Source organism: Girardinichthys multiradiatus, chromosome 4, assembly GCF_021462225.1.
Source record: "Girardinichthys multiradiatus isolate DD_20200921_A chromosome 4, DD_fGirMul_XY1, whole genome shotgun sequence".
Taxonomy (NCBI): domain Eukaryota; kingdom Metazoa; phylum Chordata; class Actinopteri; order Cyprinodontiformes; family Goodeidae; genus Girardinichthys; species Girardinichthys multiradiatus.
Window position 1 is genome coordinate 2977587 of NC_061797.1, and position 27261 is coordinate 3004847.

Consider the following 27261-nt stretch of genomic DNA (forward strand, 5'->3'; position numbering starts at 1 on the left):
TTTTATTTCTCTAGAAATCACTATCGGGCTTAGGTTATTGTGTTCCTCCTCATTCCTTAATTTTAATACTATTTTAAATTCCTCCTTCAATATTTTCCTTCTAACTATTCTCTCTTCATCCGAGATGCTTCCTTCCAACTCTCGCTTGTTACCCTGACTTTCAAACATTCCTCCTTCCTCCATTTCGCCACGTCCTCTTCCCCTACCTTCCGGTGTCCATCCCTCAAAATACATATCTTCCCCTTCTCCTACCTGTACTTCCATCCGAACAATTCACATACCAATTTATGCTGTTTTCCACCTTTTCCAATATCAAAACAAAATATCAAAACAATTTATCCAATAGGTCAAAGGGAAACTGGATGGGTCAATAAATACAGGTAGTGTATGCATTCCTGATCTTCTTAAAAGATCTCAAAGCTACCCATTTCTTTGAGAGAAAGTGCAGATATACAGGTCCTTCTCAAAATATTAGCATATTGTGATAAAGTTCATTATTTTCCATAATGTCATGATGAAAATTAAACATTCATATATTTTAGATTCATTGCACACTAATTGAAATATTTCAGGTCTTTTATTGTCTTAATACGGATGATTTTGGCATACAGCTCATGAAAACCCAAAATTCCTATCTCACAAAATTAGCATATTTCATCCGACCAATAAAAGAAAAGTGTTTTTAATACAAAAAACGTCAACCTTCAAATAATTATGTACAGTTATGCACTCAATACTTGGTCGGGAATCCTTTTGCAGAAATGACTGCTTCTATGCGGCGTGGCATGGAGGCAATCAGCCTGTGGCACTGCTGAGGTCTTATGGAGGCCCGGGATGCTTTGATAGCGGCCTTTAGCTCATCCAGAGTGTTGGGTCTTGAGTCTCTCAATGTTCTCTTCACAATATCCCACAGATTCTCTATGGGGTTCAGGTCAGGAGAGTTGGCAGACCAATTGAGCACAGTGATACCATGGTCAGTAAACCATTTACCAGTGGTTTTGGCACTGTGAGGAGGTGTCAGGTCATGCTGAAAAATGAAATCTTCATCTCCATAAAGCTTTTCAGCAGATGGAAGCATGAAGTGCTCCAAAATCTCCTGATAGCTAGCTGCATTGACCCTGCCCTTGATAAAACACAGTGGACCAACACCAGCAGCTGACACGGCACCCCAGACCATCACTGACTGTGGCTACTTGACACTGGACATCTGGCATTTTGGCATTTCCTTCTCCCCAGTCTTCCTCCAGACTCTGGCACCTTGATTTCCGAATGACATGCAGAATTTGCTTTCATCCGAAAAAAGTACTTTGGACCACTGAGCAACAGTCCAGTGCTGCTTCTCTGTAGCCCAGGTCAGGCGCTTCTGCCGCTGTTTCTGGTTCAAAAGTGGCTTGACCTGGGGAATGCGGCACCTGTAGCCCATTTCCTGCACACGCCTGTGCACGGTGGCTCTGGATGTTTCTACTCCAGACTCAGTCCACTGCTTCCGCAGGTCCCCCAAGGTCTGGAATCGGCCCTTCTCCACAATCTTCCTCAGGGTCCGGTCACCTCTTCTCGTTGTGCAGCGTTTTCTGCCACACTTTTTCCTTCCCACAGACTTCCCACTGAGGTGCCTTGATACAACACTCTGGGAACAGCTTATTCGTTCAGAAATTTCTTTCTGTGTCTTACCCTCTTGCTTGAGGGTGTCAATAGTGGCCTTCTGGACAGCAGTCAGGTCGGCAGTCTTACCCATGATTGGGGTTTTGAGTGATGAACCAGGCTGGGAGTTTTAAAGGCCTCAGGAATCTTTTGCAAGTGTTTAGAGTTAACTCGTTGATTCAGATGATTAGGTTCATAGCTCGTTTAGAGACCCTTTTAATGATATGCTAATTTTGTGAGATAGGAATTTTGGGTTTTCATGCCAAAATCATCCGTATTAAGACAATAAAAGACCTGAAATATTTCAGTTAGTGTGCAATGAATCTAAAATATATGAATGTTAAATTTTCATCATGACATTATGGAAAATAATGAACTTTATCACAATATGCTAATATTTTGAGAAGGACCTGTAGATGCGCATACTCGGTAGGTTTTCAGGTACAGGGCATCCATAAAAGGGTCGAAAAATACTGCCGGGAGTGTAACCGGCCCTCTAAACTCGTTAAAGAAAAAGGTTTAAAAGCTGCCCACTCGTTTTTTATTTGAGTAAACAGTGTAAATATAAAAGTGTAACTGGCTACTGTGAATGTGTGAGTCGATAACAGCGAGTAAGCGGAAGTAGCAGGGGGACACATTACACTGACGGACTTTGACTGCTAGATGTTAGGCTAACAGACGCTAGCTCACTGAATAAACTCTACTGTGAATAAGCTTTGGTATCTGAGAGATTAAGAAATCAGCTCTCATTTGGACCAGGAAACGGTGCTGTACTGCCTGGTTGGCCAGAGCGTATGAAAGTGTGTGTGTGAGGCGGAAGAATGACTGAGATATCACGAGAAAATGAGTTTCCTGTTTAGCAAGCATGGGAAACAGGGAGGAAAAGTATATTAGCGAGGATTCCCCACAAAGAATTCCCCACGATTATTTTGGGTCCCAAAATAATCGATGATCCACTGGAAAACGGTAGAAACAAAGTGGTTCAACTTTCTAAAGTTGTCCACACTTATTTTTAAAACAGTATCTTAAGTTAAAACAAGATAAGACCGAATACAGCATTGACACGGTGGAGCAGAGATATTTTTTCGAATTTGGTATTTGCAGTTTAATCGAACTTTTATATGGCCAATGTCTGTCCATTTTGTGGAATGAATTACTGTTTGGTGCTAATTGAAAATTAGGGTATAAGGGTATGGAGCTAAATTGGGGCCATAAAGTTTGTTCTAACGAAAAAAAAAGTGAACCTGAAAAATAAAAGTTTGTTCAAAATAAAAAATGTGAAACCTGAAAAATATAAGCTTGTTCAAAAGAAAAACATTTGAACCTGAAAAATTATTTTGAACCTCCCCCAAAAATATTTGAAAACTGGAAAAAAAAAAGTTTTGCAACTGAAAAAAAAACAGGCATGAAACTGGGGAAAAAAAAGTTCAAACTACTTTTCAGATTCAACTGTTTTTTTCGAACTTGTGAATTGTTTTTTTGGCATCAAACCTGTTTTGGTGTGGGGGTAGGGCCTCAGATCACGGTGGTGCGGAATCATGACTGACAGCTCAACACAGCGGCTGAACAACATATTCCCAGTTGTTGCATTCAGGGACCGTGGGGACTGGAATTATCTGTAATACATCATCGATATTCTATATATGTGATTGTTTTTGAAAGATAACATGCTTCACCGATAGAAGCAGCTTATGTGAATACACAACGCGCATCTCAGAGGAGAGAATATGTTCTTGACAGATTTGCACAGCATTTTAAGTCCGTGTTGGAGCTTATAGTTAGAGTGGCTTAGGTTATCCTGAGCTATCTCTGTAGTTATGCTGCTATAGGCTTAGGCTGCTGGAGGACATTATGACCACTTTCACTCTCTTCGCTACATTCTCACACTACTCTCCAATTTTGCATTATTTGCTGTTATTTCAGCTTTTAACTTTGTTCTCTCTTTTCTCCTCCTAGAAGCTACACCTGGCCTGACTCTGTGTCTACCTGTGACACCTTTCTGGAGAGGGGCATCGTCCAAGCTTCTGCTGGCAACAACTTAATGCTCACCCTCTACCGATGATCCACATGGCCCTGTCTTTTAGTGTTTAACCCTTTCTCTCTCCTAGACATGGCAATTGACTGAGCTTAACTGTGACTAACTCTTTGTGCTCTCTTTCAGACTCTAACCTTGAAAACTGGCTCAGAGTTTATCTGTTCTTTCTTTCTAGATGAAACGACTAAAGGAGCTACACCCATTAACATTTACTTTTCCTTCCCATAGAAAGGACTCCTGGATCAGTGCTTCTTTGTTCTCTTTGTGTCTCTGCTCTGTTCTCTCAAACCCCCAGTCGGTCGTGGCAGATGGCCGCTCACACTGAGCCTGGTTCTGCTGGAGGTTTCTTCCTGTTAAAAGGAAGTTTTTCCTCTCCACTGTCGCTACATGCATGCTCAGTATGAGGGATTGCTGCAAAGTCAACGCCAGTGACTGTCCACTGTCTCTACATGCTCATCCAGGAGGAGGGAATGCTGCAAGTCACTGACTGGATGCAATCTGCTGGGTTTCCTTAGACAGAAAAACATTTTATTCACTTTGAATAAATAACTGAATCTGATTGTACTGTTCAATGGTTAGTATTAATTGGAATGTATGTACCTGACTTTTGTTAAGTGCCTTGAGAATTGGCGCTATATAAATAAACTGAATTGAAAACTGAATTGAATAGTTTTTGAGCTAGACCAATTCTAATGTGGTCCAGCAGCAAAGAAAGCACTAACATGACCCTTTATTGAACAAATCAATTAAAGATTTCACAAATCACAAACAGGGTTTACAATACTCTGCTTTTAGTGTAAAATAATCTGTTCCAGGGTTTAAGAGTCAAGGTATTGTAGTTCTTAAACTAGAGCATATTGAAGATTTGAGAAAGATTAGTGAAAGATTCCCACCCTCTGCACCTTTGAGTTTGTCCCCATATAGGAGCTTAGGGAAATTTTCTAGTGAGTAATGCCAGAAACTGCTGTAATGTGTAATCACATAGCAAACAGCATAAAACAAATTGATACACTATTTCATTTATGCATAAACACTGGTAAAAATGAGGAAAATTGTATCAAAATTCTACCTCAGCCTGTGATCTGCCACTTTGGGTTTCCATTCTGCATTGGGAAGAAAATATATATATTTAGGACTCACATATTTCACCCCATTGATTATGTGGTTAAGAAAGTACAAATGATCTGTTATTACAGTCACTTCAGCATGTGAGGTATAAATTAATGTGGTCCCAAAGACACATTGTGCTGCAGCATTAGTGTTTTCCAGCTTTAGCATCGCTGCTAGCTAGTTAGCAGACATGGATGCATCACGTTACACACTTATTACATGGTCTGACATGGTGTGACAGGCAAAGGAGGATGGTGCTGCCGCTAGCCATTGTTCTTGCTCTTAAAGTTTTATAGGAATCAGTGCTCTAGCTGAGGCTCAAGAAAAAATGGGAGCTGATTACCCCATCTGAGCTCTTTATCAAGTCTTTAGATTATTTCTTTAATTATTATGAAATGAGGTTTTAGCTAAGTGAAACGTTTACAAACACAATGCTTGTTTTTGGCTGTTGTGTTTCTTTCTGTTGTTTTTTTATTATTATTTTGAGTGGGAAAATCCATGTATCATCTCCCATTCCAATGTCCTCCTGTTATCCAAGGCTGGGCCAAGGAGGTAACATCTTTGGTGAGAAAACTTATGAGACACTGTCCCCAGTGTCACTCATGAATAACACAGGTGATGGGCCCACATGGAGGGATCTCGGTGTTGTGTCTTCTAACTGAGCCCAGCCAAGCTCCAGGAGCAGAGGGTCAATGTGCTTGTCAGACAGCCAGGTGAGGAAGATGAAAGCCAGGACCAAACCAGAGCAGAACCAAGTACAAATCAATATCTTTAAATTGTTGCTCATATGACCTCCTGAGCCCAGTTTGTCATGGAAAATCCTAATAAGACATCGGGCTGTTAAACCTCTCCATAATGTTTGGTAATTGGTAATGAGAAGAGAATTATATCCATATTCAACCAATGTTTGACAATAGGCCCAGTGACTACCACCTCCCCTCTTAGGATAGGCTAAGGCCACTGTAGGTGCCCTGCCACTTCTATACAGTAGATGGTGGTTCCATTACTCTATAATATTGACCACTGGGTGAATGGTTTACGTGTCAATTGACAGACCTAGGAATTTAAACTTTTGGTAGATTGCTTAAACTGTACATTGAATGTAACTTCATGGCTTCCACATCAGTGGGGAATAGTGGACATAAAATGGAAGATCTACAAGAATGAAAAAAAGCTATTAAAAGAGGTCAAGAGCTAGAATCTGATCAGAGGAGAGTGAAGTGATTCAAGCAAAAAAAATGAAAAAAACAAACATGAGTTTGACTAAAAAGGATCAGGTAGAGCAAATTATAGACGAAGGATGGAAAGTAATGGTTGGATTTAAGCAAGAGATTTTGCAGTTTGAGATGATTATGCCTAATTATATTCAGATGGGATGTGTGAACTATAGGGTTAGAGAATACATTCCTAAACCACTCAGGTGGTATACATGTCAAAGAATGGGACACATAGTAAAGGGAAAGTAAGATGTACAAGATGTGCAGGTCAACATGGATTGGGAAAACGTGATAAAGATGCCAAAATAAAATGCAACTCTGGAGGACAGGACAATGCAGTGTATGGTGGGTACGCTTATACAGGAGAAAAGCGACAAAGTAATATGTCAACACTAGATATGGATATAACTATGAAATAACTTAAAACAGTGTTAAAAGGTACAGGATACTCAGCGCCAGGGAAGGACCAGTTATGCTATGTCATGCTTTGCAAGCTTCCAAAAGCCACACTAAATATAATATTAAAACTTTTTAATACAATATGGAAAAAAGTACAATTCTGACTAGTTGGGGAATGACCAGGGAAGGATCCTTCTATCCCACATAACTACAGACCAATAGCTTAAGCATCCTATATGTGCAGATGGACGGATAAAATAATTAACTGATTAGTGCATGTTTTTGGTCACAGAGGTAGTTAGTGATTATCAGTGTGGATTTAGAACTGGTCGGTCCACAGTGGCTATCAGTAATGATATATAGAAAAAACTCTGAAAATAAAGGAACCAATGATTATTCTATTTTTTCGACATATGGAAAACATATACCTCACTATGGAGGGAAGAGCTACTCATAAAATGAGGTCAGATAATTAGATATCCTAACAGCTAGGAAAATAAGAGTGAAAATTGGGGATGACTATTTAAGATAATTCAAAGTGGAAAATGGAATACTAGAAGGGAGTTCAGTCAGCCAAGTCCTGTTTAATATTATGATTTACTTTTTTTTTAAACTCGATGAATAAATCAAGTCAGAACTTTATGCAGATGACGGGGCCATATGGATGAAGGGAAAGCATGTGGAGAGAAGCAGAAGAGAAGAAGTAATAATGATGAGACTGAAGGTAGATCACACTGGTCTAAATAGCATGCTGTATGTAATTAGGAAAAAACAATAATAAATGTGAGGAATGTGGAGAAAGAGAAAACATGGAACATATTGTTGAATTGTGTAGTGTATTCAACTGAAAGACAAAGATTGGGGAAAAACAGTAAGAGAAGCAGGACCAACATGGAGTTTAGAAGAAATATTGGAAACTGGAGAGAACAAGGAGAAAACCCATTTAATAAGAATTCATTTTTCATATTTCTACATAACACAAAACTGTAAAGCAGAATTTAAGTGGTGGAAGATGTGTGCGTTAGACACTTATGTACAGTAGGTGGCGGTATGCACCTACAAGCTGTTTGCGATACGCCATTATAGAAAAGAAGAAGTGCCAAAAGTAAGAAGTCCTGACTCTCCAGAAATGGCGGATACATGCGGACAGATCCTGCTGGGATCAGGGCTCACCGTCCTTTCTCACCCTCTGATGTACATTAAAGTCCTCATCCAGGTAAGTGGGCCGCGTCTTATTTACGAGTCCAGTTGGTGGTCTAACGTGGCCTTTGGAAATATACTAGACTCTGGTGTTTGGTCGTGTGGAGAGTAACTGGCTCCACTGGAAAATAACGCAATTTAATATTACTTCTCACGTTAAAAATTGGGTGTATCGTGTTTAACAAGACTCATAACTTTTCAATGAAATGTTGTCAGTGTTTCTTTAAGGCAACATGATAGAAAAGCTTCAGCACTGTTCATCTGATGTCCGTGTGACCTTCTGTTGTCAAACACCGTGATCCGCTTCTTTTCCGTTCTGGGTGAGACGGTGGGTCAACATCCGGGTCCAGATAGGTCAAATGTAAATACGACCGCGTATTTTTTAACAAACCTTCGGGCACTAGGTTACTGTACACCAGGAGATAAACTAGGTGAGCCGCTCAGCTAACCTGTCAGCCGTGTGTTTTCCTCTGGCTGTCCTGTTCAGGGTTGCCAGTTCCTGCCCAGTAAAACCCGCCCATCTCAATAAAAAACAGCCCAAATCTCACGTTAAAGCGAATAACCATTACATGCATAATAAAGAGCACGTCATAAGCACACAAAACAAAGAGAAAAAGTTATAGATGGTATGCTATCAGGCAACCAGATCACCAACACACAAAGATGCTTTGCTGTCCTAGCCCTCTCTCTCTCCAGGTACTATATGTTGAGGACCTTGCATTGACTCTCATAGACTTAGATTCATTTTCAACCATTTCTATGGCCTCACCCTAACCATTACCAGTACATACCTAAGCCTAACCTAAACTCAATTCATACTTTAGTCCTAAACCTAACCCCTAGCAAAATAGCAAGTCAGGACCATGAAAATGTGCTCACTTTACAACAAACGGTCTTCACTTTGATGGTGAAATATGAAAAATGGTCCTCACTCAGTGCAAAAACAGGAGTCTTTATGTGGCACCATGTTCTTTTAAATATTGAAGTTGTGCTCGGATTTCTGTATTACAATACATGCAGCAAGTTTTCTACTCATCCTCTGGGACTGGGGCAATCCACGATTTTAGCTCCAGACCAGCCTCCCATTCCTTTGTGTATATTGTGTGTATTTTCCCCCTTCAACATGATGCTGTCTCTCAACATCATGTTAAAGTTTAACAGTAAAGGTCTGCAGGCCAACACACCACAGTGTAGCTTAGTCGAACGCTTAACCCCATTTGGGTCGTTTACAATTGTAATTGCCCAACATCATTTCACAGTGACACTTGAATAACCAATGACTATCACCGATGATGTCAACTTCCACAGATTCTCAGTATTTTAAAGTCATTGAACCAATGATATGAGTGCAGGGACAAAACATTTTACTGAAATGTGAAGTTTTACTTTTCTGCCACACGGCGACAACTACTTTGATGTAAAATCCCATTAATTCTTTCTAAATATCCACCCGATGTTGTGAAAAGCAGTCCAAATTTTAGCTTCCAGCCTGTGTTCAAAAGAGGCCTAACTGGGCGGAAACCTGCCCAAACTGGCAATACTGGTCCTTTTTCCAGATGACAACTCTTCAATATTAGTGGCGGTACAGCCAGCAAAGATGGTGTGTTACAGTTTTATAATAACCCTGAGAGAAACCTGTGTGTTTACTATACGGGTCCTTCTCAAAATATTAGCATATTGTGATAAAGTTCATTATTTTCCATAATGTCATGATGAAAATTTAACATTAATATATTTTAGATTCATTGCACACTAACTGAAATATTTTAGGTCTTTTATTGTCTTAATACGGATGATTTTGGCATACAGCTCATGAAAACCCAAAATTCCTATCTCACAAAATTAGCATATTTCATCCGACCAATAAAAGAAAAGTGTTTTTAATATAAAAAACGTCAACCTTCAAATAATCATGTACAGTTATGCCCTCAATACTTGGTCGGGAATCCTTTTGCAGAAATGACTGCTTCAATGCGGCGTGGCATGGAGGCAATCAGCCTGTGGCACTGCTGAGGTCTTATGGAGGCCCAGGATGCTTCGATAGCGGCCTTTAGCTCATCCAGAGTGTTGGGTCTTGAGTCTCTCAACGTTCTCTTCACAATATCCCACAGATTCTGTATGGGGTTCAGGTCAGGAGAGTTGGCAGGCCAATTGAGCACAGTGATACCATGGTCAGTAAACCATTTACCAGTGGTTTTGGCACTGTGAGCAGGTGCCAGGTCGTGCTGAAAAATGAAATCTTCATCTCCATAAAGCTTTTCAGCAGATGGAAGCATGAAGTGCTCCAAAATCTCCTGATAGCTAGCTGCATTGACCCTGCCCTTGATAAAACACAGTGGACCAACACCAGCAGCTGACACGGCACCCCAGACCATCACTGACTGTGGGTACTTGACACTGGACGTCTGGCATTTTGGCATTTCCTTCTCCCCAGTCTTCCTCCAGACTCTGGCACCTTGATTTCCGAATGACATGCAGAATTTGCTTTCATCCGAAAAAAGTACTTTGGACCACTGAGCAACAGTCCAGTGCTGCTTCTCTGTAGCCCAGGTCTGGGGAATGCGGCACCTGTAGCCCATTTCCTGCACACGCCTGTGCACGGTGGCTCTGGATGTTTCTACTCCAGACTCAGTCCACTGCGTCCGCAGGTCCCCCAAGGTCTGGAATCGGCCCTTCTCCAAAATCTTCCTCAGGGTCCGGTCACCTCTTCTCGTTGTGCAGCGTTTTCTGCCACACTTTTTCCTTCCCACAGACTTCCCACTGAGGTGCCTTGATACAACACTCTGGGAACAGCCTATTCGTTCAGAAATTTCTTTCTGTGTCTTACCCTCTTGCTTGAGGGTGTCAATAGTGGCCTTCTGGACAGCAGTCAGGTCGGCAGTCTTACCCATGATTGGGGTTTTGAGTGATGAACCAGGCTGGGAGTTTTAAAGGCCTCAGGAATCTTTTGCAGGTGTTTAGAGTTAACTCGTTGATTCAGATGATTAGGTTCATAGCTCGTTTAGAGACCCTTTTAATGATATGCTAATTTTGTGAGATAGGAATTTTGGGTTTTCATGAGCTGTATGCCAAAATCATCCGTATTAACAGACCTTCACATTTCAGTAAAATGTTTTGTCCCCGATTCCAGACCTTGGGGAGCCTGCGGAAGCAGTGGACTGAGTCTGGAGTAGAAACATCCAGAGCCACCGTGCACAGGCGTGTGCAGGAAATGGGCTACAGGTGCCGCATTCCCCAGGTCAAGCCACTTTTGAACCAGAAACAGCGGCAGAAGCGCCTGACCTGGGCTACAGAGAAGCAGCACTGGACTGTTGCTCAGTGGTCCAAAGTACTTTTTTCGGATGAAAGCAAATTCTGCATGTCATTCGGAAATCAAGGTGCCAGAGTCTGGAGGAAGACTGGGGAGAAGGAAATGCCAAAATGCCAGAAGTCAAGTACCCACGGTCAGTGATGGTCTGGGGTGCCGTGTCAGCTGCTGGTGTTGGTCCACTGTGTTTTATCAAGGGCAGGGTCAATGCAGCTAGCTATCAGGAGATTGTGGAGCACATCATGCTTCCATCTGCTGAAAAGCTTTATGGAGATGAAGATTTCATTTTTTCAGCACGACCTGCCACCTGCTCACAGTGCCAAAACCACTGGTAAATGGTTTACTGACCATGGTATCACTGTGCTCAATTGGCCTGCCAACTCTCCTGACCTGAACCCCATAGAGAATCTGTGGGATATTGTGAAGAGAACGTTGAGAGACTCAAGACCCAACACTCTGGATGAGCTAAAGGCCGCTATCGAAGCATCCTGGGCCTCCATAAGACCTCAGCAGTGCCACAGGCTGATTGCCTCCATGCCACGCCGCATTGAAGCAGTCATTTCTGCCAAAGGATTCCCGACCAAGTATTGAGTGCATAACTGTACATGATTATTTGAAGGTTGACGTTTTTTGTATTAAAAACACTTTTCTTTTATTGGTCGGATGAAATATGCTAATTTTGTGAGATAGGAATTTTGGGTTTTCATGAGCTGTATGCCACAATCATCTGTATTAAGACAATAACATACCTGAAATATTTCAGTTAGTGTGCAATGAATCTAAAATATATGAATGTTAAATTTTCATCATTACATTATGGAAAATAATTAACTTTATCACAATATGCTAATTTTTTGAGAAGGACCTGTAGTTGTAGCTAATTGAGCTGCCAAAATAAATAGAAAATTTAACTAAATCTCTTGCGCTTTACAAAAATGTTTTAAATGACAAAAACACAGCAAAAGCATATTCTTGTGTATTAATGGCGTGAACATAATATTGAAGCAATATGTCAACAGGTTATAAATCTAACAGCAGGAAGTGTGTTGCTGGGACTAAAATTGCAGCAGGTTACAGGAAAGCTCCAAAAAAAGGTTATCACTGTCCATTTTTCTGTCAACAGGTTGGACATGAGCCGCTGACTCCCACTGTGGGCAAGAACCTTTTTGGCAGGCAGGTCCAACAGCTGCCTGGCTTGTTTGCTTATGGTAAGCCCAACCCTGCAAATAACAGTCTGCTCACCTTCATTACACTTATTAGAATGTGTCTCAGCATGTTAAATGGTGTTGCTTATTACAAATGGATCTAAAAATGTGAGACAGAAGACTGTCTATATGCAACGTGGAGTTGGCGTGACGCTAAACATACAGACCTGGTCAAATACATATCTAAGCATTAGAATGTCCCAGTCAGTCTGTAGACCTTAATCCAGTTGAGACTATTAAAATTATGCACTACTCTATGTTTGTGTATCATATATCATTCAAATAAGATACATTAAAGTTTGTGGCTATAATGTGCAAATGTTTAAGAGGTGTCATTACTTTTGCAAGGCACTGTATATAGGGTGAGTTCTTTCACCATTTGACAAGCCCAAACATAAGATGCACTGATAACACGTAAAGCTTCGCACACTGTATCCTAATTAGAACAGACAAACACACTTCCCTACAGCGTCCACGGAGGGCATTATTAGAACATCACTGTTTAGTCCCAGCCAATTAGTGATTGGTTTTTCAGTTTTACAGACACATTTTATGTTCATTTATTCAGTTGTTTACAAAATCAAGATGGCAAAAAAGCCCACTTTTGAATCTGGTGGTTGGAGCATCATACTTCCTAACAGAAGGGCTTTTTTTACCCTGGTAATGAGCAGAGGCAGACTTTTTTCTGATGATATCAGCGTATTACATGTATGTTTCAAGCAGCCTTGGAGCTAATAGGTCACAACCAACTGATAGTCATATTCCTCTATATGCAGAGATTTCTATTTTTCATCTGCACTGAATCTTCATATGATTTTGTCATCTTTCTGCATTTATTTTAGTAACTCCAGCACTAATTGAAAAACATTATATAAATTAATTCAATTCAGTTTTATTTATATAGCACCAATTATATAACATTTCATCTCAAGGCACTTTACAAAGTCAATTCAACTGAATCATACAGATTTCAAGTCAGGTTCATACATTCCAATTAATTAGATCATTAAGGGCTTTATATGTGAGGAGGAGAATTTTAAATTCTATTCTGGATTTAAATGAGAGCCAATGAAGGGAAGCTAAAATAGGAAAAATGTGATCTCTCTTTTTAATTTTCTTCAAAACTCTTGCTGCAGCATTTTGAATCAGCTGAACTGCATTTTGTGGACATCCTGATAGTAAAGAATTACAATAGTCCAGCCTTGAAGTAACAAATGCATGGACTAGTTTTGCAGCGTCACTCCTGGATAGGATATTTCTAGTTTTGGCAATGTTCTGGAGGAGAAAGAAGGAAATCCTAAAAACCTGTTTAATATGGGATTTAAATGACATGTCCTGGTCAAAAATAACACCAAGGTTTTTTACTTTATTACCGGAGGTCAATTTAATGCCATCCAGGTTAAGTGATTGACTAAGCAGTTTCTTTTTAAAGACTCCGGTCCAAAGACGACAACTTCTGTCTTGTCTGAATTTAGAAGCAAAACATTTAAAGCCATCCAAGTTTTTATATCTTCAAGATATGCTTGTAGTCTATTTAACTGATTGGGTTTATCAGGATTTATGGATAAGTAAAGCTGAGTATCATCAGCGTAACAGTGAAAATTTATCCCATGCTGCCTGATAATTTGACCTATTGGAAGCATATATATAGTAAAGAGAATTGGTCCAAGTACTGAACCCTGTGGTACTCCACAATTAACCCTGGAGTTTAAAGATGATTTATCATTTACATGAACAAACTGGAATCTGTCAGACAAATAAGATTTAAACCAGCCTAGCGCTGTTCCCCTGATCCCTACAGCATATTCCAGCCTTTCTAAGAGAATATTGTGATCAACTGGATCAAACGCAGCACTGAGATCTAACAGAACCAGAACAGACACAAGTCCATTATCTGAGGCCATAAGAATATCATTAGTGACTTTCAGCAGAGCTGTTTCAGTGCTATGATGAGCTCTGAAACCTGACTGAAACTCTTCAAACAGGTCATTGCTGTATAAATGTTCACACATTTGATTAGCAACTATTTTCTCAAGAATGTTAGATAAGAATAGAAGATTGGATATTGGTCTGTAATTTTTCACGTCATCTTGATCAAGCGAAAGTTTCTTAAGTAAAGGTTTAATTACAGCTAACTTAAAAGCTTATGGTACATATCCATTTACTAAAGATAGATTAATTATATCTAAAATGGGGCTGGTAATCAGAGGGAACACTTCCTTAAATGATTTGGTTGGGATTGGGTCTAACATACAAGTTGAAGGTTTAGATGAAGCTAATATTTCTGATAACTCAGGAAGCTCCACAGGATCAAAACAGTCCAAACACAAATCAGGTTCTGCAGTTATTTCCAATGTCATCTCACTTACTGAGGATGAAGTAATCATCTTTGGGAGTATGTCAAAGATTTTATTTTTAATAGAATCAATTTTATTTAAAAAGAATCCTATAAAGTTAAAATTAATTACCCAGAATGATGTTTTCAAGCTTTTATTTCTGTTAATGACGATTTACCACTTCCAGGTAATGAAAACATGACATTTGATTTCTTAGATTAGAATATTACATCAGACCAATAAAAAATCATACACATTAATACAGAATTACATTCTGTATTAACTAATACATCTTAATACAAAAATGTGAGCTTAATGAAAGGTATATTTAATACTTGCTTAAAGGTTTTTATTTTCAAGATACTTTAATCTGACATACGAGACTCATTGGCAGGCTTCTTCCAGTTTACTGAGATGTTCCTGTAATCGCTTCCCTAAATACAGGACTAATGGACTAAACCCAGCAGAGCTATAGCCAAATCAAATAATTAGAAGTGAGATTTTCCACCATTTTTTTTATTACAGTTATCATTCAATCCAGATGTTTTAAATAGCCCCGCTGTAGTCACGTTTTTCACCTTAAGGTTTCCGTACCTGTTAAATGTCATTTTCTTTATGATGCAGCAAAACACATCATTAAAATTGATGGAAAAGCTGGTCTCTACAAAGGACTCGGTCCAAGGCTCTGTGCTGGAGCTATCGGCACAGTTGTGCACAGCAAGGTTCTGCAGGTAGGCCTGAACACATTAAAAAGTTGAGTAATGGGGTAATGGCATTCAAAGTATTATTTTTGTTTGTTTGTGGGAGAGGCTGTGAAATCACTTGGCCTTTGGATTATGATATTTTATGTTCTTACAGAAATGTCAGGAAAAGGGCACACCTCAGGTAAGACTTGTCCTGCTCTCAGCAGCAAAGTGTTAATCAGATTAGCTGGAAAATAACCAAAGACTGATAAATTGAACCTTCAATATCAGGGTTGTTATATTTAACTAAAATGAATGAAAAAATGAAAACTGAAGTTGGAAAAAGCATTTTCATTAACTGAAATAAATGAAAATAGTAATTAAAAGGGAAAATATGAGTAACTAGAACTGTATTACATTATAATGCGTAGTATTATATTAATATTATCATGTTCACGTGTGACATTAGTCTATGGACTATTTTCAGCAGCTGCAGTATTAAACACATTTTGCACTTAAGGCTGCTTTCTTGTGGACTTTTTTTCAAAAACAGTATGTTGTGAGTCTTTATTAATTAATACATATATACATCATTTTATTAATACAAAACTGACCTTTTGAGAATCCTGCAGATAAAAATTTACCAAAGTAAGAATAAACTATAACTAGTACTAAATCTCAGTAAATGATAATAAATAATAACTCATAAAAACTAGCAAACCAACTCTCAAGACTAATTAAAACGAACTCAATAGGAAAAAGAAAAGTTGCAAGGAAACAAAACTAAACTTTAATGAAAAATCTAAAACTATTCTAACATAGTTGAATTATTAGAGAGCAATAGCATAACATTATCATGATATCACAGACACGCCCAGGTTTACAGTGGAAGTAGATCTAGAAGAGAAGCAGCTATAGAATATGCCTAATCTCAAACTGAACCATAATAATGATGCTTAGTTGTTTTTGTCTCTGATGTGGAGGTACTGGGTGGCCAGCAGAAAGCAGCTGAGAGCTCTCTCCAACATGTTGTTAACGAGGTAAGGCCTGGATAGTTCTATTGACGTTATTTACCCACCAGGTTCAGGGTATTATTATCAATATACCAGTCAATTATTTGCTATGTTGATTAAGTTCCATAAAATCAGGATCTAATTAAGCCACTGACTGAGGGGCAACTAACTGGCTTAGGTGACAGAACTCAACAGTCTCCACCTCACTCCATGTCCTCTAGCAGTATAATGTCACGTTCACAAATTTCACCTTTTCACTGATGTTTGGAAATGCGTCATTACATTTACATGAACCACAGACCAGCAGCAGTTGTGTCTGTTCACTCATTTATCACCAGGCAATTAAAGAGCACACCACAAACTCTTCATACCTCATACTCTTTGGGTCGATCTTTTGTTGATGGTGCCTGTTGGGTTTTGTTATAGCAACCTCACTAAGGAACAACTGAGACAGTGGCTTGGTTGATCAGATCTACAATGAGCTGTTGACTTTCTAAACTTACTGTTTACTAAGGTCACTCCAACACTCAGAAGCTCAGAGATAGTTTTTAATGTTTTGCCAGGTCAAATGCTTCCACAGTGTCAAATAAAGTGGTTTAACTTTTAATGAGTTGTTCTTGCTTTAACAAACACGGTTAAAGTTAGCATCTTAATGGAAACTGAGACAATCAGAAAGCAACTTTGGCTTCTTTTCAAAATGAAAAAAGGCAAAGGTTCTGTGTGATTTAGAAAGAGCTTTAGTTTTTCTGCAAAGCAGAATGAAATTAGATGGTAAAAAAACTGATGTTTGAGTATACATTACAGTCTGAAAAGTGATGCTTTTGTTGCAAGGTTAGACATATCAGAAGTTTCAGACTTAACTGGATGAAATAATTACCACATCAACATCTACATTTGTAATGTTGTTCTTTTTCTGGATTGTCCAGACTACCAAAGAGATGGTTGCCCGTTCTTGTGCCACCATCATCACACATCCGTTCCATGGTATGTCAAGGATCTCTGCTAGAAGTGCCTGAACTCTGGTAGGATTTGTGTTGTAGGACTTGTCTGCATGTTATGTATATCTTACTTGGAATTTTGTTGCAGTGATTACTTTGAGATGTATGGTTCAGTTCATTGGAAGAGAAACAAAATACAGGTAATGTCCCGTTTTTTTAAATTAGGAAACAGTCATGATAAAAAGAGCTGTAAAGATTATATTGTAGTATTTTCTTCTGTTTTTAGTGGACTGTTTGATTCCATTGTCACAGTCTACAGAGAAGAAGGTGTTTTGGGCTTCTTTGCGTAAGTTCTACATTGTTTCGTGAACCCCCTGATATTTGTCCGATCTTCGATGTACAGGTCTAACATCTCATTTTATTCATTGCATCTTACTTTGTCTGGTCTTAAACACATAGTGACACATTGGAACTAAATGATCTGGTGGACTAGACCACTGATTCCCAAATGGGGGGGGGGGTCATCTTCTGTTTAGTCGTAGATGAATTGGTGGCTAATGAGGCTAATAATGTGAATAATGCCAGTAAACATTAAGAAATGATGAACCCATACTGAAGCTAGAAGGGTAGCAGGAACTAGACAGAACCCATTGCAACCTACCTGGCTGACTATACTTGATTTCCAAGGAAAATATAATGAAAATGACCAGAAACCCAAACAGAACAGGACTTCTGCTGAATATGTTTGCGTGGACAAGATCCACACTATAGAAATGATATTTGTCTACACTGTAAAAACTATTCCTAATTAATGCAATGAAAATATTGAAAGAACCCTGTGTCTTTAAAAAAGTGTTTATCTACGTATTGGTATCGCGTTAAAATGTTAGTTTCGTGACCGCCCCTAAAAACACAGGGTGACTTTAAAACAGTCTTATATTACAGTTAAGACAAAGCTTTTTGTTGTTAGTGCACCGCCTATGTTTACTATGTGTGTGTGTGCGTGCGTGCGTGCAAACATCACAGTGGTCGGAAGAAAGGCAGATCTCGGTAACAGAGGTTGGGAACCACTGGGCTAAATCAGTTAGAGTGAGGCAGAAAACGTAACTGTTGCTGCTGTTCTCAGTAAATAATCTGACATTTGTCCAGTACGGATTATATGTGTAAGGGTACATGCGTTCGTACTAAAAATATACGGTGCAACCCTGTCGCTTTGGTACACACATACTTCAAACAAATGCAGCGTTGTTTTATATGTGAAAACATGCAGAAGGTTTATTTGCGGAACTAAGTGAACAATGAAATGTTCTGTAGCGCACGCCAAAACAAAACAGACTCCCAGAGAACTCCCAGCTATCACTGAACTCCACTGTTTGGAAACCTGAAGGTTTCTCTATGCAGCTACAGCGGAGAAAGAAAGGTGGACCAAACCTGAACTTTATGTCAGCTTTCACATTTCCAAACATCACTGGTACTGGAAGAAAAATGTATCTAAAGTCCAAATCTAACTACCAGCAGCATTCAACCAGTCCAAAATGAACTAGGGTTATACATCAACTCAAAGTGATTTTAACTCTTTTTATTCTTCAGTGTCTGCACAATGTCTTCTTTAAAAAGTTCCTAAACGACCATGTGGTGGTGTTGTCCATCCAGTCAATGACTGAACTCATTTATGCCTTATTATAAAAAATAAAAAAATCTGATCTTTTGTCGGTTTTATAGTGGTCACTTTTTATAAGATCTTTTGATTGGAACCAACCAAAATCATACTGGACTGTGACTTTAGAAGTGTGTGTGTGTGTGTGTGTGTGTGTGTGTGTGTGTGTGTGTGTGTGTGTGTGTACTGTTATAGCCCTCTTTCAGATAATTTGTGTAGTTGAGCAGATTTGATGAGATTTAGTTTTCTGGTTCTGTTTAAGGCTTGTTGCATTTTTAAAAGTATTAACACACTTTTTAGTTTCTTTAAATATCATTTCAGTTATAAGTATTTTCTTTTTTTTGTCCTCAGTGGTTTGATTCCTCGCCTGCTCGCTGACATTCTTTCTTTGTGGATGTGTAACCTTCTGGCTCATGTCATCAACACATATGCCATCGATGACACGGTATGTAGGCTCTGTAGATGCATGAAGACTTACACTCACTGGTCACTTTATTACGTCCACCTGTCCAACTGCTCATTAACGCAAATTTCTAATCAGCCAATCACATGGCAGCAACTCAATGCATTTAGGCATGTAGACATGGTCAAGACGATCTGCTGCAGTTCAAACCGAGCATCAAAATGGGGAAGAAAGGAGATTTAAGTGACTTTGAACGTGGCATGGTTGTTGGTGCCAGACGGGCTGGTCTAAGTATTTCAGAAACTGCTGATCTGGGATTTTCACGTACTACCATCTCTAGGGTTTACAGAGAATGGTCTAAAAAAAAGAAAATATTCAGTGAGCGGCAGTTCTGTGGGCGCAAATGCCTTGTTGATGCCAGAGGTCAGAGGAGAATGGCCAGACTGGTTCGAGCTGATTGAAAGTCAACTCAAATAACCACTCATTACAACCAAGGCATGCAGAAGAGCCTTTCTGAACGCACAACATGTCGAACCTTGAGGCAGATGGGCTACAGCAGCAGAAGACCACACCGGGTGCCGCTCCTGTCTGCTAAGAACAGGAAACTGAGGCTACAATTCACACAGGCTCACCAAAATTGGACAACAGATTGGAAAAACGTTGCCTGGTCTGATGAGTCTCGATTTCTGCTGAGACATTCGGACGGTAGGGTCAGAATTTGGTGTCAATAACATGAAAGCATGGATCCATCAATGGTTCAGGCTGGTGGTGGTGGTGTAAAGGTGTGGGGGATATTTTCTTGGCACACTTTGGGCCCCTTAGTACAAATTGAGCATCATGTCAACGCCACAGCCTACCAGAGTATTGTTGCTGACCATGTCCATCCCTTTATGACCACAGTGTATCCATCTTCTGATGGTTACTTCCAGCAGGATAACGTTCCATGTCATAAAGCACAAATCATCTCAGACTGGTTTCTTGAACATGACATTGGGTTCACCATATGGCCTCCACAGTCACCAGATCTCAATCCAATAGAGCACCTTTGGGATGTGGTGGAACGGGAGATTAGCATCATGAATGTGCAGCCGACAAATCTGCAGCATCTGTGTGATACTATCATGTCAATATGGACCAAACTCTCTGAGGAATGTGGCATTTACTTTAATGGGATAAGCGAAGCCAGTTTAAGCAGGCCACTGAAAGGCCTTCTTAAAGCAGCGTGATTTGAACTGAACAGCCTTCCCACAGTTAGAGAAACATTGAAGTATACAGACTTTTTTAACACTCCATTGACATTACCCTGAATAGATGTCAAAACCCTCTGTTTTGCATTTTCTGGCTCTGACAAATCCTTGGATAACTAAACAGACCTCAAGGTTGTGTTAGTGAAAGTCATTGTAGATAAAATAATCATAGCGGAGTACATTAATATAAAGGCAAACAAATGGCATTTCCATAATATAAAGAAGATTGTTCCAATCGTAAAGCACCTCCTATGTTTGTTCAAGAGACTGACATAAAATGACCTTATTATCACTTTGTGAACTTCATACTCTTCTTGGATAAGATGGTGGATTATTTATAGCTGCAGGTATGTAACATGAAATAAGACTGTTGGGTTTTAGTTTCAGTTGAACCAATTTACAGAAGTGGGTCTGACTTTTCAATCTGTCCTTCTATATTGAAACATCAGATACTTAATCTGTGAATACATCATAAAATGTATGGTTCAGACTTCAGTAACTACATGGCGGTCAATGAGGCCAGATCCGGTTCTATAAACTTTCTAGCGGCTTTTAAAACTGAACAAAACATCAGGAAGAAAACATTTTCACCTAATGTGACCTAATATACAGAGTCTGTCAAAGTTATGTGCTCATCTCCCTTTTCCCTGATGACTGTACTGTTGAGTTCTGCACAAACCATCATCACTACAGTCATGGAGATCTGCATCACTGCAGCGCAGTCCTGGAGTTTCCACCAGACTCTAGCAAACCCGACATAGAAAGTTCAACAGAGGATGCACTTCACAGGGAGAGTGAAGTGTCCATGTCCACATTTGCCACCTTTTTACCTGAGCTCAAATGAGAGCATCTATGTTAGTTACATCTCATGTTTGCACAACAGTGGCGGGAAGTGATTGGGAATATTCTGCCATGTGTGGTAATGCTCCCTTTCTGCAATATTTCCTTAATGTGAATCCCTGTCTTCACAAAACACTGTAAAAACTAGAGAAATGCAAAATAAGGAGGAAACAAGTCACAATCGGTGTCCTAACGACCAATCAAACATCAGGTCAGTTAATGAATGCAAGCTACTGCCAACCTTGGCACTATCACAAACAAATGAACAAGTCCTACAAATTAAAATGAACAACGCTTTACAACAACTTCTGCCGTTGTTCCTAATGTGACTTGGCAGCTAAATGGACAGGACCATCATTCATTTTAGAGTCGACCACAGCAATAAACTTTCAGTACAGGAGATATTATGTTGAGGCATGGCGGACTAGTAAAGCTAGAGAATAGGAAGTGTGGAACACTTTGGCCGAAGACCATGACCTTCAACATAAAGCGCAACAACAAAACAAATGTAGTGCAAAAAAACACTGAAAATAAAGTTATTTCGTCGACCCTAACACACTGCCCACTTTTCGTAACCTTATAATAGATTTGAAAAAAGGGTTGTTGCCCTCAGAGATGTTAAAAAAAGGAAGAAAAAAACTCCCAGTCACTTATTAAAAAACATAGTTTGTGTTTCTCATTTAATGATGATGTTGAACTTCCAGCAATGATCTGTGTGGAGGAGGAACCCTTTTACTTGCCTTAACATTGCGTTGATCTTTATGATTACATTTACCCCCATTTGGAGGGGCATGGAGTTGATGAGGGCGATTCTTCTTTTTCTTCTCAGATGAGTCACACAGGAGAGATTAGGAACTGCTCCCAGGCGGTGACAGGGGTGAGTCTGACAAACATCTGCAGAATATTCTTTAGGATGTGCAGAATGTTCTCTAAATGTGTTCCTCCTTGGGCCTTTCTTCCAGTTCTTTGCCAGCATGGTCACATACCCATTTGGTTTGGTGTCTAACCTCATTGCTGTCAATAACTGCGGGTGAGTTTGGCAACCTCTCTGCTGAAATATCTCAGATCAGATCCAACAAACTTATTTCTGTTGTTCTGTCAGGCTTGCTGGAGGCCTGCCTCCCTACGCATCTATATATCCAACCTGGGTGGACTGCTGGAGGCACCTTAGCAGTGAGGTAAGTACACACAAAACGTGTTCCTCTGTGACAACAAGATAACGCAGGAAGTTCAGATTAACATTGGTTAATAGTAACGTTAGAACATCTCTGTTGGTAGGCAGTCAAGTAACAGTTTGAAAGTGCTTAGCCTGTGTGGCAGCTTTTAATGTTTGCTTTAGTTATGTGGTCAGTTCTTTCACATCATGGTTCTAATATAGTTAGACAAAACGGATCATATGAGGCGAAGCTTTTTAAGCAGTTTCTGGTGAGCTATTCTCTCCTTAATGGTCCAGCAGCTGGCCTTCCTTGTGGTGTTTGCTCGTCATTATTGTATCCAGCATGGAAAACACACTGTACTACAGATGTTTGTTTTATTTTAGTTTTTCAATCAAAATCCTGTTTTGGTGAGATTACCTTTGATGCATCTGTTACTGATGATTATCGTGACATGGTTGAGGATAGTGTCGGCAATCAGTGATGATTTTGCCCTCTGGCTTGTTGTCTCATAAAAAATATGCAGTTCATAACTCGATCCTGCCCAAAATGTAACATCTGCATAAAATCGTAAAACTAGAACAAAGAAAACCCAAAGGTGTTACAGTCTGATACAATCCTGTATTGTATTTGAGTTGGTCAACCAAAATCCAAAGTTCTTCATCTCCTGATCTTGGCTCTTACATATTTGGATTGTATTGGAATTAATCGGATTCGTTTATACTGAATTTGGACCAAGATGGATTTTCAATAACTGAATATGATGTGGACATGTTTAAGTAGTGCTATACAAGTACAGCTCAAAAACTTTTAATATCTTGAAAAAGTTCAGTATATTTGACCCTCATTTCAGAAAGTGAAAGTCATGTATTTATATTCATTACATATAGGACAAAATACCTGAAACCTTTATTTCTGTAGTTCTGATGATTATGGCTTACAGATGAAAACAACATTTAGTGTCTCAGAAAATAAGAATATTAAATAAGATCAATAAAAAAGTTATACTTTAAAAAGAAATGTCAGGCTTCTGAAAAGTATTTTCATTTCTATGCACTCAATACTTGGTTGGGGCTCCTTTGCATGCGTGGCAGGTAGGGAGAACGTGTGGCGCACAAAAAAGAAAGACGTACGAAACCGTGCGTAAACCTGTCACTGCACACACTATTTGAAGTACTCTAAATCTTTACAACCATTCAGGAGGCCACATAAAAACTAGATAATTACCTAGAAGCCAGCCATCTTGCATAGAAGTTTGTTTCCAACACAACTATTATTAGATTAATTATAATTATTTTTATAGTATAAAGGAATCATGAGCTGAGGAGGCCAATGTACCATCGTATTAGTGAGACACATTTGCGCATCATAAATAGGTCGCACTTATATTGAATGAAAATGCTTTCTATTCACAAAAGCATAATCACTTAGAGCTGCCCTTACTGCAGTATAGGTCCAGTCCGTAGTTCTGATTACATTCAGAAATCGGCTCCTCGGTGCAAATGAGAGCCACAGTTTAGGGGAGCGTTATTTATCAGAGCAGCATACGGATGAGGCCGACCCATTTGGCTGGCATGGCCCGGCTCAGGGATGACTGTTAAATGCCCGACCTGTCACTCAGCTCCCTCTGAGAAGTTCCGGTGTATTTTATGCTCCTCAGCACACAGACCAATGAGCATTAACATCTATAGGTGACATCCCACTGTAGTTGTTTCCATTATTTTCTGATGTGTGTTACGTTATTGTATGAAACTAAATGTGATTCAGTTTGATTGCTCAGGTTTAAACCATAACAGCTCAAACTCAACAAAAAAAAACGATCACGTTTGACGCTCCATGAATGAAATAAAGCTGAATCAACTCATATGTCAGTGGATTTAGCTGAGTTTTAGTTCTCTGTAGTTTATTATTGTCGATTGAAAAAGTTTGTGTGGCTTCCGCGCATTTTCACGGCGGATAAAAAATTTGCGTGGATTTACGCACACTTCCACACAACTTTTATTTTTTACATGCCGGGTTGTGGGTAACATGTTGAGCCGTAAGGTTCTTGTGCGCTTCGTACAATAGGCCCCTGAACTGTGGCCTCATGTATTTTCAGTTGAAAGTAGTTTGTAATTCTGGTAAACTCCTTGGAAATCAAGAGTCCCCAGAGTCTGGAGGAGGAGTCGGGAGGAACAGAATCCACAGTGATGGAAGTCAAGTGTGAAGTTTCAACAATGGTGCCATGTCATCTGTTAGTACTGGTCCAGTGGGTTTTCTGAAGTCCACAGGCAACGCAGCCATCTACCAGGAGATTTTGAACACTTCCGGTGCTGATTTTCATTTTCCAGCAGAACTTCAATGGTTCAATGACCATGGTGTTACTGTGCTTGATTAACCAGCAAACTGGCTGGACCAGAACCCCATAGAGAAGCTATTGTCAGGAGGAAGAAGAGGGACATCGGATGACCTAAAGGCAACTATCAAAACAACCTGGGTTTTCTGAACAGTTCACCAGAACCACAGGCTGATCATCTTCATGCCACACTGCATCGATGTAGTAATTCATGAAAAAGGAGCCCAGACCCAGTATTGAGTGAATAGAATAGAACACACTTTTCAGAAGCCTGATTATTACTGTTTAAAATATCCTTTTTTATTCTTTTGAGTTGTTCTTGTATGAGTAAGATATTTATCAACATCACTGTTTCCAAATTTTTAAATGTGTACTTTACAACAAATATTCACATGTTTTTATGTACCAGTTTTCTTTTTAACATTTTACTTGGCGTTTGTAAGTAGTAACAGTGGGGAGAACAAGTATTTGATACACTGCTGATTCTGCAGGTTCTCCTTACTTGCAAAGCATGGCGAAGTCTTTCATTTTTATCATAAGTTCTCTTCAACTGTGAGTAACGGAATCTAAAGCAAAATCCACAAAGTCACATTGTGTGATTTTTAAGTAATTAATTTGCATTTATTGCATGACATCTGATTCATAAACAAAACTTTATATTTGGTACAGAAACCTTTGTTTGCAGTTACAGATATCAGATGTTTCTTGTAGTTCTTCACGAGGTTTACACACATGTCAGTGTATCAAATACTTGTTCTCCCCATTGTATGTTATATTCAGATTATTGCACTCTACTTTAACCCCAATTTCACAGTGTTCCAGGGTTTTTGGCAATGTGTGTGTTTTAACTGTCAAGTGTGCTGCTAATCAGGCATTCAATCGTGTACCTTTCACATGTAGTTAAAGCACAGAAAATCTTTAATATATCTCCACCGTGGTGTTTGCTGTTCCTCAAAGGCCTTCTGTCAAAAGACACGAAGCATGTCCTCGTTTGTTTTTGTTTCGTTTATTCTTTGCTTAGAAGCTGATGAGGCCGAATCATCACTTTCCCCTCTCTTTCAGGGTAACATGAGCAGAGGAAATAGCTTGTTTTTCCGGAAGCTTCCAGCTGGAAAGAAGTACGCCTTTGACCAGAAGAGATTTTTTTGAAAACCTGAAGAAAACTCAGCTTGATATAGTTGTAATAATAAAATAAAACAAACTTTAAAAAAGAAACAAAAACATTGTCTAATAAGGAGGCCCAACTGTTGGTGCTTCATCTTCTTTTGTATGCACTGGTTTATTGTGGACTTTTGCTTTAACAGTCTGTCATCACCCGAAGTAATATGACCAGTTCCTTTTGGCATCTGTTAAACAACAGAAATATAAACTGTGGGGGTTGAAAATGAGATGGATCAGAAGTTCTGTTTAGGTCCTGCATGGACAAAAGGACTTGTAACTTTGCAGTCCATCAAGTAAATGCCCCCTTTATTCTGTTTTCTACAGATGATCTGTTGATGACCTCATTAACATTAAGGGGAGTGGCTGTTTGGTCACCCTATCAGTCTGCATGTAGTAATGTGTAGTAATCCACATATGAATGATGAAGTTCTGCTGAGCTCTCTGGGGCCTGGGTTTGTAATGTTTATAAAAACAGGAAACATCTCTGTGATTGGATTGGAAAGGAGAGCTGAGCTGAGCTTAAGTTCACTGAATTTTGGAGTTAGGTGCTTGTTTAAACTTCTGATTGATTCAAATAAAAACCTTTTTTGACCTTGTCTGTTTTATACAGGTGGTTTGTGTGAGGAATAAGAATATAGGAAAATACATTTCACCCTAAGGTTTTCCTTAGCCAACTATGAAGGTCTTGTGCTGTCAACAGAACCTAATGAGTTGAGTAGAAACCTCAAACCATCTAGTTCTTTTTGTGGAACATGGCTTGAGGTGATATTTGGAGGCCTGAAAAAGTATTCATTCTCAAATATTTTCATCTTGGATTCTGTGGGAGTACATTGTGGTGTAGCAGTAAGCACAGTAACCACCTCGGTAGGAATGTCTGTTTCTGCCTCTGCATGTGGCAGTTTTCTTTGTGTTCTGATCTCCCAGAGTCCAAACATGCATGATGTGGTGGATACAGAAAATTTGTAATGGAGTGTAATAGAATGGGTAATTTATTAATCCCCTGTGGGAAATTGGTGTTTCAGCAGCAACAGAGACATTTAGAATAAGACACATAAGCAATAGCACATACAATAACTACATTCAAAATAAAGTTGTAACAACTGGAGTCGATTGCGTAAAATGTTACATTTGGAGGCCAAAAAAAAAAACAAGTGGTCTACTTGTTAGATAATGTGTGCTTATGAGGCTTCTAAGAACCCTGAAGTAGAAGAAATGTTCTGAACAGGGAACACTGAGTACTGGAGGTGTACACTTTAATGTTCAGTAACAAACAGTTCTGTCAGATTCTGTATAAAGAACTTCAGACAGATTATTAGAGTGGGAACACAGGAAGATAACACTAGAGGTGCAGAGACTGCATTGTCTGCCTATCTGACCACT

General features: G+C 39.4%; 1 protein-coding gene across 2 annotated transcripts; it reads left to right on the forward strand.

Moving 5' to 3' along the window:
- The first annotated feature begins 7477 nt into the window (after positions 1-7477).
- mtch2 (mitochondrial carrier homolog 2) lies at positions 7478-26477 on the forward strand. Of its 2 annotated transcripts, XM_047363870.1 has the most exons (13): positions 7478-7618; positions 12033-12117; positions 15075-15181; positions 15309-15335; positions 16117-16173; positions 17073-17130; positions 17233-17284; positions 17371-17430; positions 19093-19186; positions 22061-22108; positions 22194-22261; positions 22334-22409; positions 25783-26477. In XM_047363870.1, the coding sequence occupies exons 1-13, from the start codon at positions 7532-7534 to the stop codon at positions 25867-25869; spliced, it is 906 nt and encodes a 301-aa protein (XP_047219826.1). In that variant the 5' UTR covers positions 7478-7531; the 3' UTR covers positions 25870-26477. The 2 variants fall into 2 exon arrangements, with proteins under 2 accessions (XP_047219826.1, XP_047219827.1); XM_047363871.1 differs by lacking the exon at positions 7478-7618 and having other exon boundaries at positions 12082-12117; positions 16094-16173.
- The last annotated feature ends 784 nt before the right edge of the window (positions 26478-27261 follow it).

Excerpts from the sequence above, each read along its gene's own strand:
- mtch2 (XM_047363870.1), top strand. The coding sequence starts at position 7,532 with ATGGCGGATACATGCGGACAGATCCTGCTGGGATCAGGGCTCACCGTC. Across the intron at positions 15,182-15,308 it reads TGCACAGCAAGGTTCTGCAG|AAATGTCAGGAAAAGGGCAC; the intron begins GTAGGCCTGAAC and ends ATGTTCTTACAG. Across the intron at positions 15,336-16,116 it reads AGGAAAAGGGCACACCTCAG|GTACTGGGTGGCCAGCAGAA; the intron begins GTAAGACTTGTC and ends TCTGATGTGGAG.